Source organism: Sarcophilus harrisii, chromosome 2 (assembly GCF_902635505.1).
Source record: "Sarcophilus harrisii chromosome 2, mSarHar1.11, whole genome shotgun sequence".
Classification (NCBI taxonomy): domain Eukaryota; kingdom Metazoa; phylum Chordata; class Mammalia; order Dasyuromorphia; family Dasyuridae; genus Sarcophilus; species Sarcophilus harrisii.
Window position 1 is genome coordinate 455,262,288 of NC_045427.1, and position 14,747 is coordinate 455,277,034.

Sequence of the window (14,747 nt, forward strand, 5' to 3'; positions counted from 1 at the left end):
GATCTTCCTGACTGGCTTATGGTTCTGCCCTTTGACACATTCCTTTGACTGTGCCATCTTCCCTCCTAGCATCAAATTGTGGAACTAGCAAAACACAGGTTCTGTAGGTCAAAAAGACAAGGAGTAGTGATCATCCTTCTGTTTAAGAAACAGGAGCTGCTTACTGTGCTCAGGGACTGATGCTCAATGCTGGAAGATGTAAAAAGGAAAAGCCATAATCCTCTCCTCCAGGAGTTTACAATCTAGCAAAAAGGTATAAGACATGAACATAGATAAACAATACAAATCAAACTAGAGTAAGCATGGAAGAAGATTACAAAATGATTGGAAATTGAATAGTGGGAGCATCACTTTCAACCAGAGAAACCAGAGAATACATCCCTTTTGATGTTGAAGGATGGGTAGGATTATCAAGAGATTTTAGGGGTATTTATATGAGCAAAGGCCTAGAGTTGAGGAAATCCTCTGTAGTCAGCAGGACTGTCTGAAACATAGGGTACGTGAAGTGCCTCCCCTGAAACAGAGCCGTGGTGCAGACAGAACCAAATGGGTTCTCTGTGTTGAAAGCACCAGTAACCATTCTCATCTGCCACATCTGACACCCTTTTTCTGCCACGGTCTAAGGCCCAATGTAGGGTGAGACTTCTCAGTGTCTTACATTGAAAATGATCCTTTGTAGCCAAATATCCCCCAGTACCATCACCACCATCCCCCAGCCTGTCAACAACTTTTGCCCAAGGTCTTGCAGGACAGATAGTTGGGGATCCCAGAGACTTCATTCCTGTGACCTATTACCCACCCTTTCTGATGTGTCCAGCTTCAGTGCAGAAAAACAGACACTAGTTCGTCCAAACTGAAGGAAACTCGCTATCCTGAAAACTGTTGGGGCTGCCGAGAGAAGACCCCTTGTCAGTGGTCTCCAGCTTGAAACTTTAAAAATGGCTAGTTGCCATTAGAGAGCAAAAGATTTCATTTTGAACTTCCTCTCTTAGAGTGTGCAAATGTTAGCAATTGGGGAAGGTTTAGAATCTGACACCCTTGGGGCTTGGTGGTGGGAGTGTCATGAGACACACCTGCTTCCAACTTTCAACATGTGATTCCTTGGGCAGTTGGAAAGTCAGACTCCACCCCTACTCCTGCCCTATTTTTACAACTTGAGCACAGACTCCAAGACGTTAACCCTCTTGATCAAGTTCTCCTGGAGTGATTCAGTGACCACTTCCCATGGTGTCCTTAAATGTCTTGGAGCCCTCTATAATAGACACCTCCAACTGGGTAGATGGGAGCCCCAAAGATTGGCTCTAGATAATAGGTCCTGGTGTAGTCTCCAAGAACAAGTTAGACCTCTACAGGCCTAGTGTCCCTCTCTTACTTACCAGGTTTCATCCTCTTATTTATTGTCAGAACATAGCTCCAGACAAAACAGGCCCTTCCCCAACTTGATTCTAGCAAATTCATTTTAATTCTAATCCTATAGTTTGAATGATTGCTGAAGCCGCTTATATTTGGCTCTGACCTGTAAGACCTATGTCCAAAAAATCTTCAAGAAAATAGAAGTGAGATAGAAACAGTGACATCTCATCTCCCCCTGGGTACTCAGCTCTGAAAAGATGGTTCAGGCCCTGCTCCCTGAAAGCACTCAGTCCTAGATGGGTCGATGGATGGTTGGGACAAGGACTTGCCCAACTGAGAACTGAACCTGTCACTCCACCGCTGTGACTGAGGGCTCAATGTGAGATGGTATAGCCCAGACTTTCCTTACTGTGGGAGAGTGAGGGCCAATTAATCTGAGCCTGGGAGCTCGCAACAGCAGGAGATAGGTGTGAAATGAGTGAACGGAGCCAGGGGATTACTAAACAGGGTCTTCTAGGTATCAGTTGTCCTGTGGGGTAGATAGGGCTGTTAGGAGCTGGGCACTGACTACTGGCGGTCTTTCATTTTCTCCTTGTGGACACTGGATAGGCTCTCATTCCACCCTTGCTGCTTTTCTTGATCTTCTCTTTGCCATGTTCACATCCCTCCTGTGAAGAAACAGAATGCAGTAGGGATTAAGACTAGGGTTCTAGCCCCTAGTCCCACAGCCATGCTTTTTGACTTTATGCAAATCCCTTACCTGGTTCTATCCCCCTTCTCTCTCTCTCTCTCTCTCTCTCTCTCTCTCTCTCACACACACACACACACACACACACACACCACAGAATCTATAAGCCTTTGCCTAGGAGGCAGCTTTTTCCCCATAGAAAGCTATTTGGCTGCTGACCTTTGCCTAGTCACATGAGACAAAGATGGACTTGATTAGGAAAGGCAGGCAGGGCCATCTTGGATCCTAGGGAGCAGCACTTGCTGCCCAGGTCTGTGGCTCCCATAACCCCCACATGCCCAGGCCAACCCAGCTCAAGGGAGAAGCAGACTGGGCTAGAGATGTTTTTGGCCCTGGACAACAGCAGTGCTTGCCAGGCCTGGGTGGAGGGAGCTGCACCTTAGCCCAGTTACCTTCACTCTGCATTAACTCTGGAGGGTGACTCAGATCCCCAGGGGGATGCTGGAGGCAAAGCCAGCCCCCGCCAAACCACCCATTCTGCTGTGAGCTCCAACCCCCAAACAACTCCTTCAATAGGTCATGTTCTGTATACCAATGAGATTCAGCTACTGCCAGAGGAGAGGGAGCTCAAAGTTACCTAGTTCAGGTTCCTTTCTCCAGGTTTTAGCTAAAAAGTCAGTCACATGCACAAAGACTCTCCACCTATCTGACCAAGTGAGATTTAATAAGAAGAAATTATCTGAATGCAGGGATCTTTTTAAAAAATGCTATACTCAGAGCCCTCAAAGTCAGTGAGGGGTATAAAGCAGTTCCTCAGACCCCAGTCAGCAAGAAAGGATGTTCTTCAAATTGGCAGCTATCCTGCTGCTCCCAGCAGACAGCGAGGTTCGAGAATTTATGCTGTCATGGGAATGGGCTGGAAATAGAAGCCATTCCAGCCAAGCTTAGGTAAATCCTCAGTCTGGAAAGATCAGTCAGGGGCCTGCTGATGAAGATGGCCCCACCACCCACAAAACACCTGTCAGCTTCTACCAACGTTGGATCCTGGGAAGGCCCAGAAGCTGACCTCCAGATCTCAAGGAAAGCTCCTCTTTTCCCTTCTGTTGCCCCCAGTGCAGAGAGATGCCTGGGGCTGTGTGTGAAGTCTCCAACAGCAGGGATCTACTCCCAGAGGTCAGGGATGCGTATCTCTACTAGAAACAGACAGAGCCCTCTCCTGGTGGAATGCCCAGCTCCACGGGGGAGGGGGGTGGAGAATGTCGCTTAAAGCTGAAACCCTTTAAGAAAAGGTGAAGACAGGCTAATTGTACAATACTTCAGAGTCTGATTCTTTTTGTACAGCAAAATAACGGTTTGGTCATGTATACTTATTGTGTATCTAATTTATATTTTAATGTATTTAACATCTACTGGTCATCCTGCCATCTAGGGAGGGGTGGGGGGTAAGAGGTGAAAAATTGGAACAAGAGGTTTGGCAATTGTTAATGCTGTAAAGTTACCCATGCATATAACCTGTAAATAAAAGGCTATTAAATAAAAAAAAAAGAAAAAAGAAAAAAAAAAAGGTGAAGGATGTGAGCTCATCCCTGTCTCCCATGGCCATATGTGACTTTGGTGGGAATGTCTGGGGGTCAGGAGGTACAGCCTGCCCCTCCTCCCGTATCCTGAGAGAGCTCTCTTGGCCTGCTGGTGCATGCATCTTTGTGGTCAGTTTTCAGCTTGAGTCACCAAGTGGCCCATGTTATTCCCCCCACAGGAGTATCCTGGCCCGATATGCACCGCCTGGCTGACCGCGTCCACCTGGAGGAGCTCACGCGCATCGGCATCCTGACTGGCAATGTGGATGACATGGCCAAGGTCCACCTGGGCGCCGTGTTCATGCCTCACGGACTCGGACACTTCCTCGGGATTGACGTTCATGATGTCGGTGGCTACCCCGAGGTCAGTGTTGGAAGTTCCTGTCAGATGAGCCTGTCCAGCAGGACTACTGCCCTGTTGTCACTTACATTGTCCTGTCTCGGAGCCTGACACTGATTCCATTTGCTCCCGTGGAGCCAGTGTGCCATCCCAGGAACTAGGCCTACCTAGTTCCATTAGCAGAGCTGGGGAAGAATGACTTTGTCATCTTCTTAAAGTTTGTTTTGCTGTTCTCATTTATCCAGAGTTGGTCGTTCTGTCTGTGGAATATCTACCCCCCTCCTCGTTCTCATGCTACCTGCTTAGGGGCTGTTTTATTTCCACTACTTAGGCCCTCCACGGGCATGACAGCCAGGAAGAGGAGGAGAAATCAACTGGCTCCCTTTTCTCCTGAGGAGCAAACCTGGAAAACCCCTCAACTAGGAAGAGGTTTCTGGAGAATCCATACCCTCCCTTGTCAACAGAGCACAGGCCACAGGCAGAGCTGGTAACAGTTAATGTTTATAAAGCACTTTCCATACTTTCTCTCACCGGACCCTCACAACATCTCTGTGAGGGAATGACTGCTGGTATTCTTCTTATACAGATGAGGAAATGGAAGCTCAGAGTAAGTGACCAGCCCATGGTCACATGACTAGGATGTATCAGAGACTGGATTCAAACCCAGGCCTCCAGTGTCTTGGTTCAGCGTTCTACTCACTGTTTCATACTTCCTCTTTTTGAGTAGACCCCAAAGCCCCATTTGATGTTCCTGAGGCTGGCGGATATTCAGACTCCCTCACTGGTAAATATCTAGAGAAATTCAAAACCAGTTCAGCCAAGGTCTTCTGTAGATGGCATGTGTGGGGATGCCTAGGAGTACTGGGCCAGCATCCCCAAATTCTGTGAATATACCCCCCCGCCTCTGCACCACAGCTGCAGAGACCACGTTCTGAAGCTGGTGGATGAATCCTGTTCAGCAGTCTGCAATACCCCCACACAGAATTGCATGCATCCCAAAGGCCTTTCATGCTCAACTTCTCATTTGACCCTCACAATGATCCCATCAGACAGGTAGTGCAGGAATTACTATCCTCATTTTACATACAGGAGATTAGAGCTCAGAGAGAATGAATGTGTCCAAGGTCTTCCGGAGAGTTAGGGCTAATGAGAGAGCAGGGCCAAAGCCGAGTCTAATTCTATTGGATTGTGTCTGGCATCCTGCCCAATCTGGGCCCCAAGTAGCTTCTTTGCAGAGAAAGGAAGCAAAGACAAGCTATTTCTTGTTTGCCTCCTTCTTGAAAGCCTGATGTTCAAAATGTGCCGCCCTGCGTTAAGTGCCCTGTGTGTCCCTAAGGTATGGCACTTGCCAGCTCTCTCTTCCTTCTGCATTTGGAATTTCTCCAAAGCCAGACTCCTATTCTGAGTCTTCCTTTTCTAGCATATTGGTACCCCATAAAGTAAGGGTAGACCCAGCTTTCAAGAGGCCAGGGTGGGAACTTGCTCTTATTTTCTAGAGGGTTTTCTGAGGTCAAGTCTTCTGGCCCTCATAAAAATAATAACTCACAAAAAGGTTCACAAAATATTTGCCTCATATAACTCAGTGAGGAAGATTAGAAAATATGCCCATTTTATAGATGACGAAATCAGGGTGAAGTGGGGCTGATTGGTGTGGCAGTTTGCCCAATGTCATATAGCTAGTGTCAAACCTAGAACGCGAATCCAGAACAGGCTTCAGATGCAGCCCTCTATGTTGTATGGCCTTTGTGTCTGATGCTCCCTTTACCCATCTAGACAGCATTGTCCTTGAGAGCAGAGGTCTGAGTTTCCTGACTTCCCCCTCACCTCAGAGCAGCATCTTGCCTTAACTCTTTAGTGAGAAACTATTATTTGAACTGGAATTGAGGAGAGGTGCAGCAGTGCCATGAGCCTTTTAGAGACCAGTATTACCAATACGTGACTCCTGAAAAAAAATGGCTTTTAAGATAGTTCTTGGCCAAGAAAGGCCTGGCGAGCAAGGTTTGGCAGGACCAAGGAAGCCAGCAGGAGGCCCAGGGCCATTCTTTGTGCCTAGTGGTGGTGTGTGCTCTCAGGGACGTTGAGTACATGAGCATGCCCTGCATACATTGGCCCTTTGACTGAGCATTTATTTCACAATGGAAGTGATTGTGTAAGCTGCTCACGCCTACCATGCCTTATTGTCTAATTAGCTAAGATGCACGGTCTTTGCCTTTTGGCTGCAGGATATTTTGAAAGTACCGAGAAAGATTTTTGGAAGAAAAAAAATTGCTCAAGAAAAGCATTATTATTCAATTATTTTTTCCTCAAGTGTAAACAGTTAAATTTGGAGAAACAAAATGAGTTTTAATTTCCTAATTTCTGTCTATCATAAAATATATTGTGTGCCAAATGTAGATGCTTCCAGACATTGTTAGCTGAGATTCGTTATTCATTAGTCGCCAAAGCGACTTTTTCCAACATAGAAAATTGGCAGCAGAATGTTTTCATCTTTTCCAGTAAGCAGCCTTTGTGTGCTTGTAGCTTCTTTTCCTGTGATAGATAAACAGTGCAGGGAAAATGCCGCTTTGCCTATAAAAGCAATTTGTTTTATTTAAAATCTACAGATGGATTTGGATCTTCTCTTTGCTGTTGGCTTAAGGAAAGCTGTCGCTTGGGGCAAACCCTATTATTTGTGCACACAGTGCTGGCAGGGGTGCTCCTAGAGTCAAGGCCTTGGTTTGAACCACAGGACACTAGAAGCTAATAGACCCAGATGACCAGTGCTGGTGGCTAATGTCTACAGCCTTCCCTAGCAGCGTAAGCCTGCAGGTCATTGGCCAGTGCGAAGTCACTGCCTCCATTTGCCAATACTCACAGCCATCGCTTTCATCACTGTCACCGGCTGGCCACTAAGATTGTCACTGCCCATTTTCTGATGAATATGGGGCTGGGGCTGATACACAGACAATTGTGTTGTTGGGCAAAGCAGAATTCGCCTTAAGTAGCGTTTCCCCCGGAATCTTACATTTAGAACTAGAAAGGACCTTATTAGCCAGCTAGTCCAAGTTCTCTCATTTTCCAGTTGTGGAGCAGAAGTCCGGAGAGGTTGAATGGACAAGGAGTAAGTAGCAGAGCTGGGATTTGAACTGAAGGTTACTAGTCCATGCCCGCTCCTTCACCCTTCCTCTGTGGCTGAATCTGCTCCAGGCTGTCTCTTTATTTCCCTTTGTAGGAGGCGTATGTTGCAAGCCAAAGCACCAAAGGTAGAATAGACAAGACAGAAGAGAACTGTTAGCAGCAAATTGTCGTAAAAGAATTGGGAAATGCAGATTGGGGGAAAGGGTAACTCTCAGGTAAATCACTTGTGCATCCCTACCCCCTGTCTTTCATCTGACTTAGAAGCGGTGACACATTTTCATACATCCTCAGGCTCAGGTTGCTGCAGCAGGGGCACAAGACCAAGAGAAAGAACAATGGGTTTGTGGGGTAAGAGACCTGGGTTCTAGTACTGGCTTTGTCACTAACTCAGGGCATGACCCTCTTCCCCAGGCCTAAGGGCTAACCTGGATAGTCTGTAGGGGAAGCTTATTGGCTGTGTGACCCTGAACAAGTCATTTAACCTTATTTGCTTTGTCTTCCTCATCTGTAAAGTGAAGTGGAGACCACTCCAGTATATTTGCCAAGAAAATTCCAAATGGGGTCATGAAGTCAGACACAACTGAAACAACAATTGTCTATGAATAACTCTTTCCTTCCTGTACTTAGGCAGTTGATTTTTGAAACTCAATCTTAAGATTTTACATTTATGCTTATTATGTTTTTTCTTCTTTGACTCGGTCCTTTGTTCTAAGCCTGGTAATATTCTGACTCCAGATATTAGCAGTCCTTCTCGGCATTGTATCATCTGCAAATTTGATAAACTTGCTATGCTACCTTCACTCCAGTCATTGAAAAAAATGTTGTTGAATAACATGAAATTAAAGATCGATCCCTGGTGCCCTCCAATAGACCTGTATGTTCATTGGCCACCGATTGACTCATTAATGATTACTTGCACACAAAGCAAAGTATCTTCAGACATATTTCACTGCCCCTAGGGTTTGCTCTGATCTAGGGTCCCAGCACAACATGAATAGGATATCAGGGGGAAGATAGTGTGTTTTGTGTTGTTTGTATTTCGGTCTCTACCATGCAGACTGCATCTGTCAGTGGGTGCACAGGTATACGTGTCTAAGTATGCAGGGCTGTGTCTTTCAGCATGTATTGGCAAATGCATTTGTCAAAAGTAGGCTCCAGCTGGGCCATGACAGTACCTTTCCTTCCCTCTGGAAGGCAGGCTGGAAACCTGGGGAGGTGGAGGGAAAGACACAGGAGACAAGATTCATAGGGCCGCTTTCCCACATTGTCTCATAGAAGGGAAAGGAATAGCCCTTAGAGGCCTCCCAAGCTGCCTTAAGAGCTTTTTTGGCTATGCTGGACTTCGGTAAACTGTTCCCCCAGCCAGGAGAGGGGCCCATCCTCAGGTCGGCTGAGGAAGAGGTCTGGAAGCTGGGCCAGGGGGACTGCTGGAAACCTCAGCCATTATCTGGAGCCAAAGCAGGCGCCATGTCTGCAGAACATAAGCAGTGTAACTGCTCTTTTGGTTACACAGACACGGGGGATTAAGAGTATGGGGTACAGGGCAAAAAGAGTAAGGTCTGGGGACACTCATGTCTTACCTGGGCTGAGGGCAGAGTACACAGAGCGAAGTCAGGGAGAACGTGGTCAGGAGGTCTTGGACACAAGTCATTTGACAACCTTTGATCAAGGACGTTGTATGGAGCTTAGTGCCAGGGCCCCTGGGTCCCGCAGCTGGAGCAGGATGTGATCCTCCACAAGGAACCTGTGTTGTGGCGATTGCATTGCCAGAAAGAAAGCCCAGAGAGGAGTTCAGCAGGTCCACAGCAAGGAGGGCTGGGGGGTGTCAGTGGGTCCTGGGGAAGAGAGGGAAATCAGAACCAGCACAGGGTTCTGCAAGGGCCCATGTACAGCATCATCTTGTGTAAGTGTTGTCTCTTCTCTGCCCTGCCTGGAGAGCTAGCACCCTGGCTGCACGTTGGGGTCTAGACTCCTTGGCCAGATTAGCGGCTCTCTGGGGGCAGTCCTCCCCCAGCATATCTAGGAGAGGGGGAGAGCTGCCAGAAATCAATATTCTGGGGCAAGAGACCACCCCGCAAGCCAGGATCTCCAGTCAGCCTTGTGAGGCAAAAATAACAGGTGGGAAACCATTGGGAAATGACGAATAAAGACTGAACAAGAGTGTGAGCCACAGCAGTCAGAGATGGGAGGCGGCACCTGAGCTCCATCCTGGGGGAGGGGGTGGCCCTTCTGGATATGAGAAAGAACAGAGCTGACCGCGAGCTGGGCCCCTTGGCTAATTGCTGCCTTGAGAGTTGTCCAGTCTTTGGGCCCTCAGCCTAGCTCCCCTCCACACACAGTGTAAGCTGGGCAGCTCACCAGAGTGAGGCAGTGTTTGAAGCTTATGGGGCTTTTGTCTGCCCATCCATCCTGACTCCGCCTCAGATGGGAGAAAGGACGGGAGGGGAGAGACATCCATCCCTTGTGGCTCTGCTGTCTGGTTGCTTCTGGGCCTTGATGCCTCTCCCTACTCCCTCCACTGACCAGACCCCTTCCTCTTCCCTCCCTCTTCTGCCAGGGTGTGGAGCGCATCGATGAGCCAGGCTTGAGGAGCCTGCGGACAACTCGAACGCTGGAGCAGGGGATGGTGCTGACCGTGGAGCCAGGCATTTACTTCATTGACCATCTCCTGGACCAGGCCTTGGCCGACCCAGCCCGGGCCTGCTTCATCAACAGCCACATCCTACAGCGCTTCCGGGGCTTTGGTGGGGTGAGTAGCCTTCTTTCTTGCAGGACTACTTGCATTTTACCTCACACAGTTCTTATGGCAATACTGATAAATCATTTTGCAAATCTTAAAGTGCCATGTAAACATTATTAATGAATGTCATAATCTTAGCATCTCAGTTGGAAGAAAATTCAGAGATTGTCACCTGTTCCACCCAGACCTGATCAGCAACCCTCTCTATCTAGTCAGCCCCTGCTTGAAAAACCTCACCTCGGATTGTCAGCAAATCTGGGTTTTTTGGTACCATAGCTCAACTGGCCTCTCCAGCACTTCTACCTGACTTTTGGTCCTGACTTTTGGATCTAAACAGGACAAGTCTTAATTGCCCTTCCATGGGAACTTTTTAAGATGATCGGCACATCCCAAGAACCTTCTCATTTGCAGAATAAATGAGACTATTGCTTTCAAGCAGTCCAGATGTGGTGTGGTCTACAGCCCCAGGACACCATGGGGAGAGGCTTGGCCATGACACTGAATAGTAGACGAGTCAGAGAAACTAAGGCAGTGTCAGGCAATATCATCAGGCTCTTGTCCAGAGCCCAAAGGGCAGTGATGGTGTCCTGACTTGGACAGCAGAGGGACAGTGGCTGGCCCTCTGTCCCTTGCTCTGGCTTGAACCAGTGTGCATGTGACTAACAAATCTCCAGAACTTTGCCCTTCCCTGTTGAATCATTTGTGGCAGCTGTGGGATTGTTATCTCCCTGAACTGTTAGTTCAGGGAGATAACAAGTTTATCAGTTGGTTGGAAAGGTTGCTGAGGGGGAGCAGGGCTGACCATATTTGCAGGGAGGGGGCGGGGGGTAGACTCAGTCTCAAGGGGACACAAGTGCATTTTTCAGCCTGATGTGGACTATTCACCATATTTCCACCACCAAATGCCCCTCAGGAAGTCCCTATGACCCCCCCTGGAGTGTTCTGGGCATGCTAGTTACTCTATCCATGGGGCTGGTTAGCACATGATGCTAATAAGGGGATGGATTCAGTCCCCATGTGAGCTGGTGAGCTTCACGCCTTGCCACAGAATGACCCGTCTGCCAGCAGTCTCACAGACACGTGTCCTTGGTCACAAGGAAAACCAAGTGAGAAAAACGTGGATAGCCCAGGATGGCCCTTCCCTGCTGCTGAGAGCACATGTTCTGTTAACGGGGCTGGGGCATCCTCTGCATATAAAAACTGTCTCTCTGTGATGAGCATATGCTGTGGCCACATCAGCAGCTGGTGAGCTCGAGACACCCAAGCAGCTCTGTTTTGACGCTCATGCTCAGCTCTGACATGATAGCTTTAACTTTACTTTGAGCTCATTTTTTAGGCCCCGACTTGATTGAAACTGAAAGCCAGATTTAGCCCTATCACCAGGCCAGGATCGTTCTGGTCATACATTCAAAAGGTAGAAGAGTTAGTGCTATTTGTAAGTTCTGTGAATTCCAGAATCAGAGTAGTCCCTTGGGAGGGGTTCAGGACTAGGGAGAAATTGGGTTGGCCGTTTTCTTTTTTCAGTTGTAAATAGTATTGTATTTTTCCAAATGTATGTAAAGATAGTTTTCAACATTCGTTTTTGTAAAATTTATATTCCAAGTTTTTCTCCCTTCGGGTCTGCCCTTTTCCCAGGGAAGCTCCTCTTCCGGCCTGGAGCCTCTGGCATCACCAATAAGTCAACTCCCAGGTTCAGGCTTCCTGATTTCTCTGTAGGAGTTTAGGGGAGAAACACAGACTGAGTCTTCTAGCCCTAGATGGACTGTTCCACCCTCCCCACCATTCCTCAGCCTCTGGGGACCCAAGGACACCAAGTAGGGAGCGAGGAGTTGACCCAGTTGGACAAGCCTGGGGGACAGAGGTCTCCATGAGGTCTCTTAAACTGTGGCTCTGATTCTGTGCAGAAACAAAGTGGCTCTGAGGGTTGCGCTCTCCCACTGACCCCAAGAAAAGCCACAGACCCCATCATCAGAAAGCCACAGAAAGAAGTGGCTGACTGATGGGATCTCAGGCCAAGGGCATTCCAGAAGCCAGCCCTGCACGGGAGATAGTAAAGCTCCATCCCATCCCACAAAAGAACAGCCATTCCCATTCCTTGGGGGATGTATTCTATCTCTATTCCCCTTTACTCTTGTGGCTTTTAGAATAGCTGACTTTAGCATAGCACTTGAATGTTTGCAGAGTACTTTACACAGGATGTCACTCCCTCCCCCAGGTATTTGCTATCATTTTCCTGTGCTATAGAGGAGAAATCTAATGCTCAGAAAAGGTCTTTGTCCAGGGTTATAACATTTGAGACATTTGAAATTTGAAACATCAACTCCAGCAGTCTAACCATTATTCCATGCTGCTTGCATAACCAGTCAATCACTGTGTACTTCTGCGACCCAGGATGCCTTCCCACTGTCCCTCCCAAAGGCCCCCATAATCACCCCATTTGAGAAGGGCTCCAGAAAAGGAAAATGCAGGGCCTTGCCCTCTGCACAGGCATCTTGGGCCACCCAGGACTGTAATGTGAGGACCACAGTAATGGGTGCGTATGTCTGCCTGTCCTAGGTTCGCATTGAAGAGGATGTGGTGGTGACTGCCTCTGGTATGGAGCTGTTGACTTGTGTGCCTCGAACTGTGGAGGAAATAGAAGCATGTATGGCCGACTCCAAGAAGTCCTTCACCCCCTTTCCTACCCAAAAGGAGTAGAGCTTGGGGGGTTCCCAGCCCACTTCCTCCTCTGAAATGAGATAATCCATGGAGAGTCACTGCCTCACATTTATGGCTTTTTACAAAATCAGCAGAGCAAATCAGAATATTAAGTAGTGCCTCATTACTAAAATACCAAGTTTTCTCTGAATGGTTAATCTACTCTTCCAAGAATGCAATCCTAGTTCCTTGGGGATGGTGGATAGGGAATAAATGCTGATTTAAAAGAAATATACACAGCAACATTAGACAAATGTTTCAGTACATGCTGAGAAGACAGGATTGTTTTCTTAGGAAAGATACATTTCTGATTTTTCATTTCTCAAAAATCAGCACTTTTTACTCGGTTTTTCTTCAGTCTTTCTTGTTCAACCCAAATCTGCATTAAAACTTATTTCTTTAAATTGCCTGGAGTTTGCTGCTCTTGATTTCTTCTCCTGATTTACTGTTTAAAATAAACTCTTCCAACGTTACTGTCTTCACGCATTTCTCTATCCCTTTAAATTCACAAGGCTTTCTCCTGGGTGTTGCCTCTAATTTGAAGAAGTAACTGATACACCCCTTTCTCAATTCCATGATTCCAGATTCCTTCTCAGCTAGGACTAGTCCCTCCTAAACACTTTCTTCCTCATTTCTCAACCATTAATTAACATTTTGTACCAGGGCACTGTATTAATTAAGCTCTGGGGATACAAAAAGAAGTAAGAGACAGTCCCTGTTCTCAAGGAGCTTGTGGTCTAATGGGACGCCACTCCGTCCATTCAACACACAGCTAAGCGAAATCCCTTAAGCTTAAATGTGAATAAAAAAAGTCTGATGTCCAGTCAGCCACTGTCTCCAAGTACTTTCAAGCAGAACCCACCTGTTCTGACCCCAGATTCTTGGAGAAGATGGCCAAATTTTTCACTGAAGATAAAGGGTGAGAATGGATGAATGAAATTCTGGGATATAGTGACCACTGCCAGTGAAAATAATGAGGGTCCTTAGTTCTCTGGGCCCTTGGGGCTTGGGATATATAATAAATAGCTAGCACTTACAGAACTCAACTGTAAGCTAAAGTTTACAAAACATGTTTACATCCTTGATTGATTCATTTAGTGAAATGAGCCTCGCATCCCTAGTAAGGTAAGTACTATTATCTCCACTTTAGAGATAAAATGAGCAAACTGGAGGACAGCCAGTGTCAAAGGTGAGCCTCCCTGAGTCTTCCTGTCTCCAAGTCCAACCCTCTTTCCATTACATATCTTTGGGCACTTGCCTAAGGGAAGGCCCTCTAAACCACACAAGAAATGGCCTTTGGCCAGGCCCTCAGATGCTGTCTTGGGCCTTTCCTACTCGGTACTTGGGAAGTGAAAGGGAGAGGCATCTTTTGTGTTTTGTAATTACCCCGTTCTAATGCTGTAATCCTGATAGCTAAGAGAACAAGCGACTTCTGAAGTGTGTTCCCAAAATCCGATTTACACTCTTGGAGGCTCACAGTTGTTCTCCATAAGGTAGTTATGGAGGCTCTGCTCAACTCTCCTATTTTAGAAATCGGTCTACAGAATATTTATGAAGCACCTAATGTGGTAGGCACTGGGGACACAAGGAAAAAGAATGACACAATCCCTGCTTGAACTGAGTTTAGCTTCTTATGGAGATAGCAAGAACATATAAAAAATACATATACAGCATAAATATAAAATAAGTACAGATACACAGAGTGGCTAAATACCAGATAGTCTGGAAGAGAAGATGGTAGTAGCAGTTAAGGGCACCAGGGGAAGTTTCATGCAGAAGACAGTGCATGAGCTGCATCTTTGAAAAGAAGGAAATCCAAAGGAGAAGTGAGGAAGGAGGGCATTGCAGGCACTGGGATGGTGAAGCTAAAGGCACAGGAATAGGAGTGTCGTGAGTGAGGAGCATAGAGAGAGAAGACCAGGTTGGCTGGAGCATACCACCAAAGGGTATCGTCCAATCAGGCCGGAAAGGCTGAGACTAGGGCATGTTCAGCTCTGAAAGCTAATCAGATGAATTACATTTCCTTCTAGAGGCAATGGGAAACCAATGAAGGTAGCCGAATAGGGCAGTCGTCACAGGGTCATATCTAAGCTTAAGGGAAATTGCATAGCTGTGTGTAGAAAGGACTGGAGTTGTGTCCCATTAGACTGCAAGCTTCTTGAGGGCAGGGACCATCTTTTACTTCTTTTTGTATCCCAAGAGCTTGGTACAGTAGTGCCCTGGCACAAAATGGGT

The 14,747-nt window shown here is 47.1% G+C and overlaps 1 protein-coding gene across 1 annotated transcript in view; it reads left to right on the top strand.

Moving 5' to 3' along the window:
- Nucleotides 1-12,920, top strand: part of PEPD (peptidase D) — a 251,936-nt gene extending 239,016 nt beyond the window's left edge. Inside the window, exons 13-15 of the mRNA XM_031954371.1 lie at nucleotides 3,798-3,982; nucleotides 9,633-9,824; nucleotides 12,372-12,920. Coding sequence (XP_031810231.1) covers nucleotides 3,798-3,982; nucleotides 9,633-9,824; nucleotides 12,372-12,512 — 518 coding nt within the window. The 3' untranslated portion in view covers nucleotides 12,513-12,920. The remainder of the gene's footprint in view (nucleotides 1-3,797; nucleotides 3,983-9,632; nucleotides 9,825-12,371) is intronic.
- Nucleotides 12,921-14,747: the final 1,827 nt, after the last annotated feature.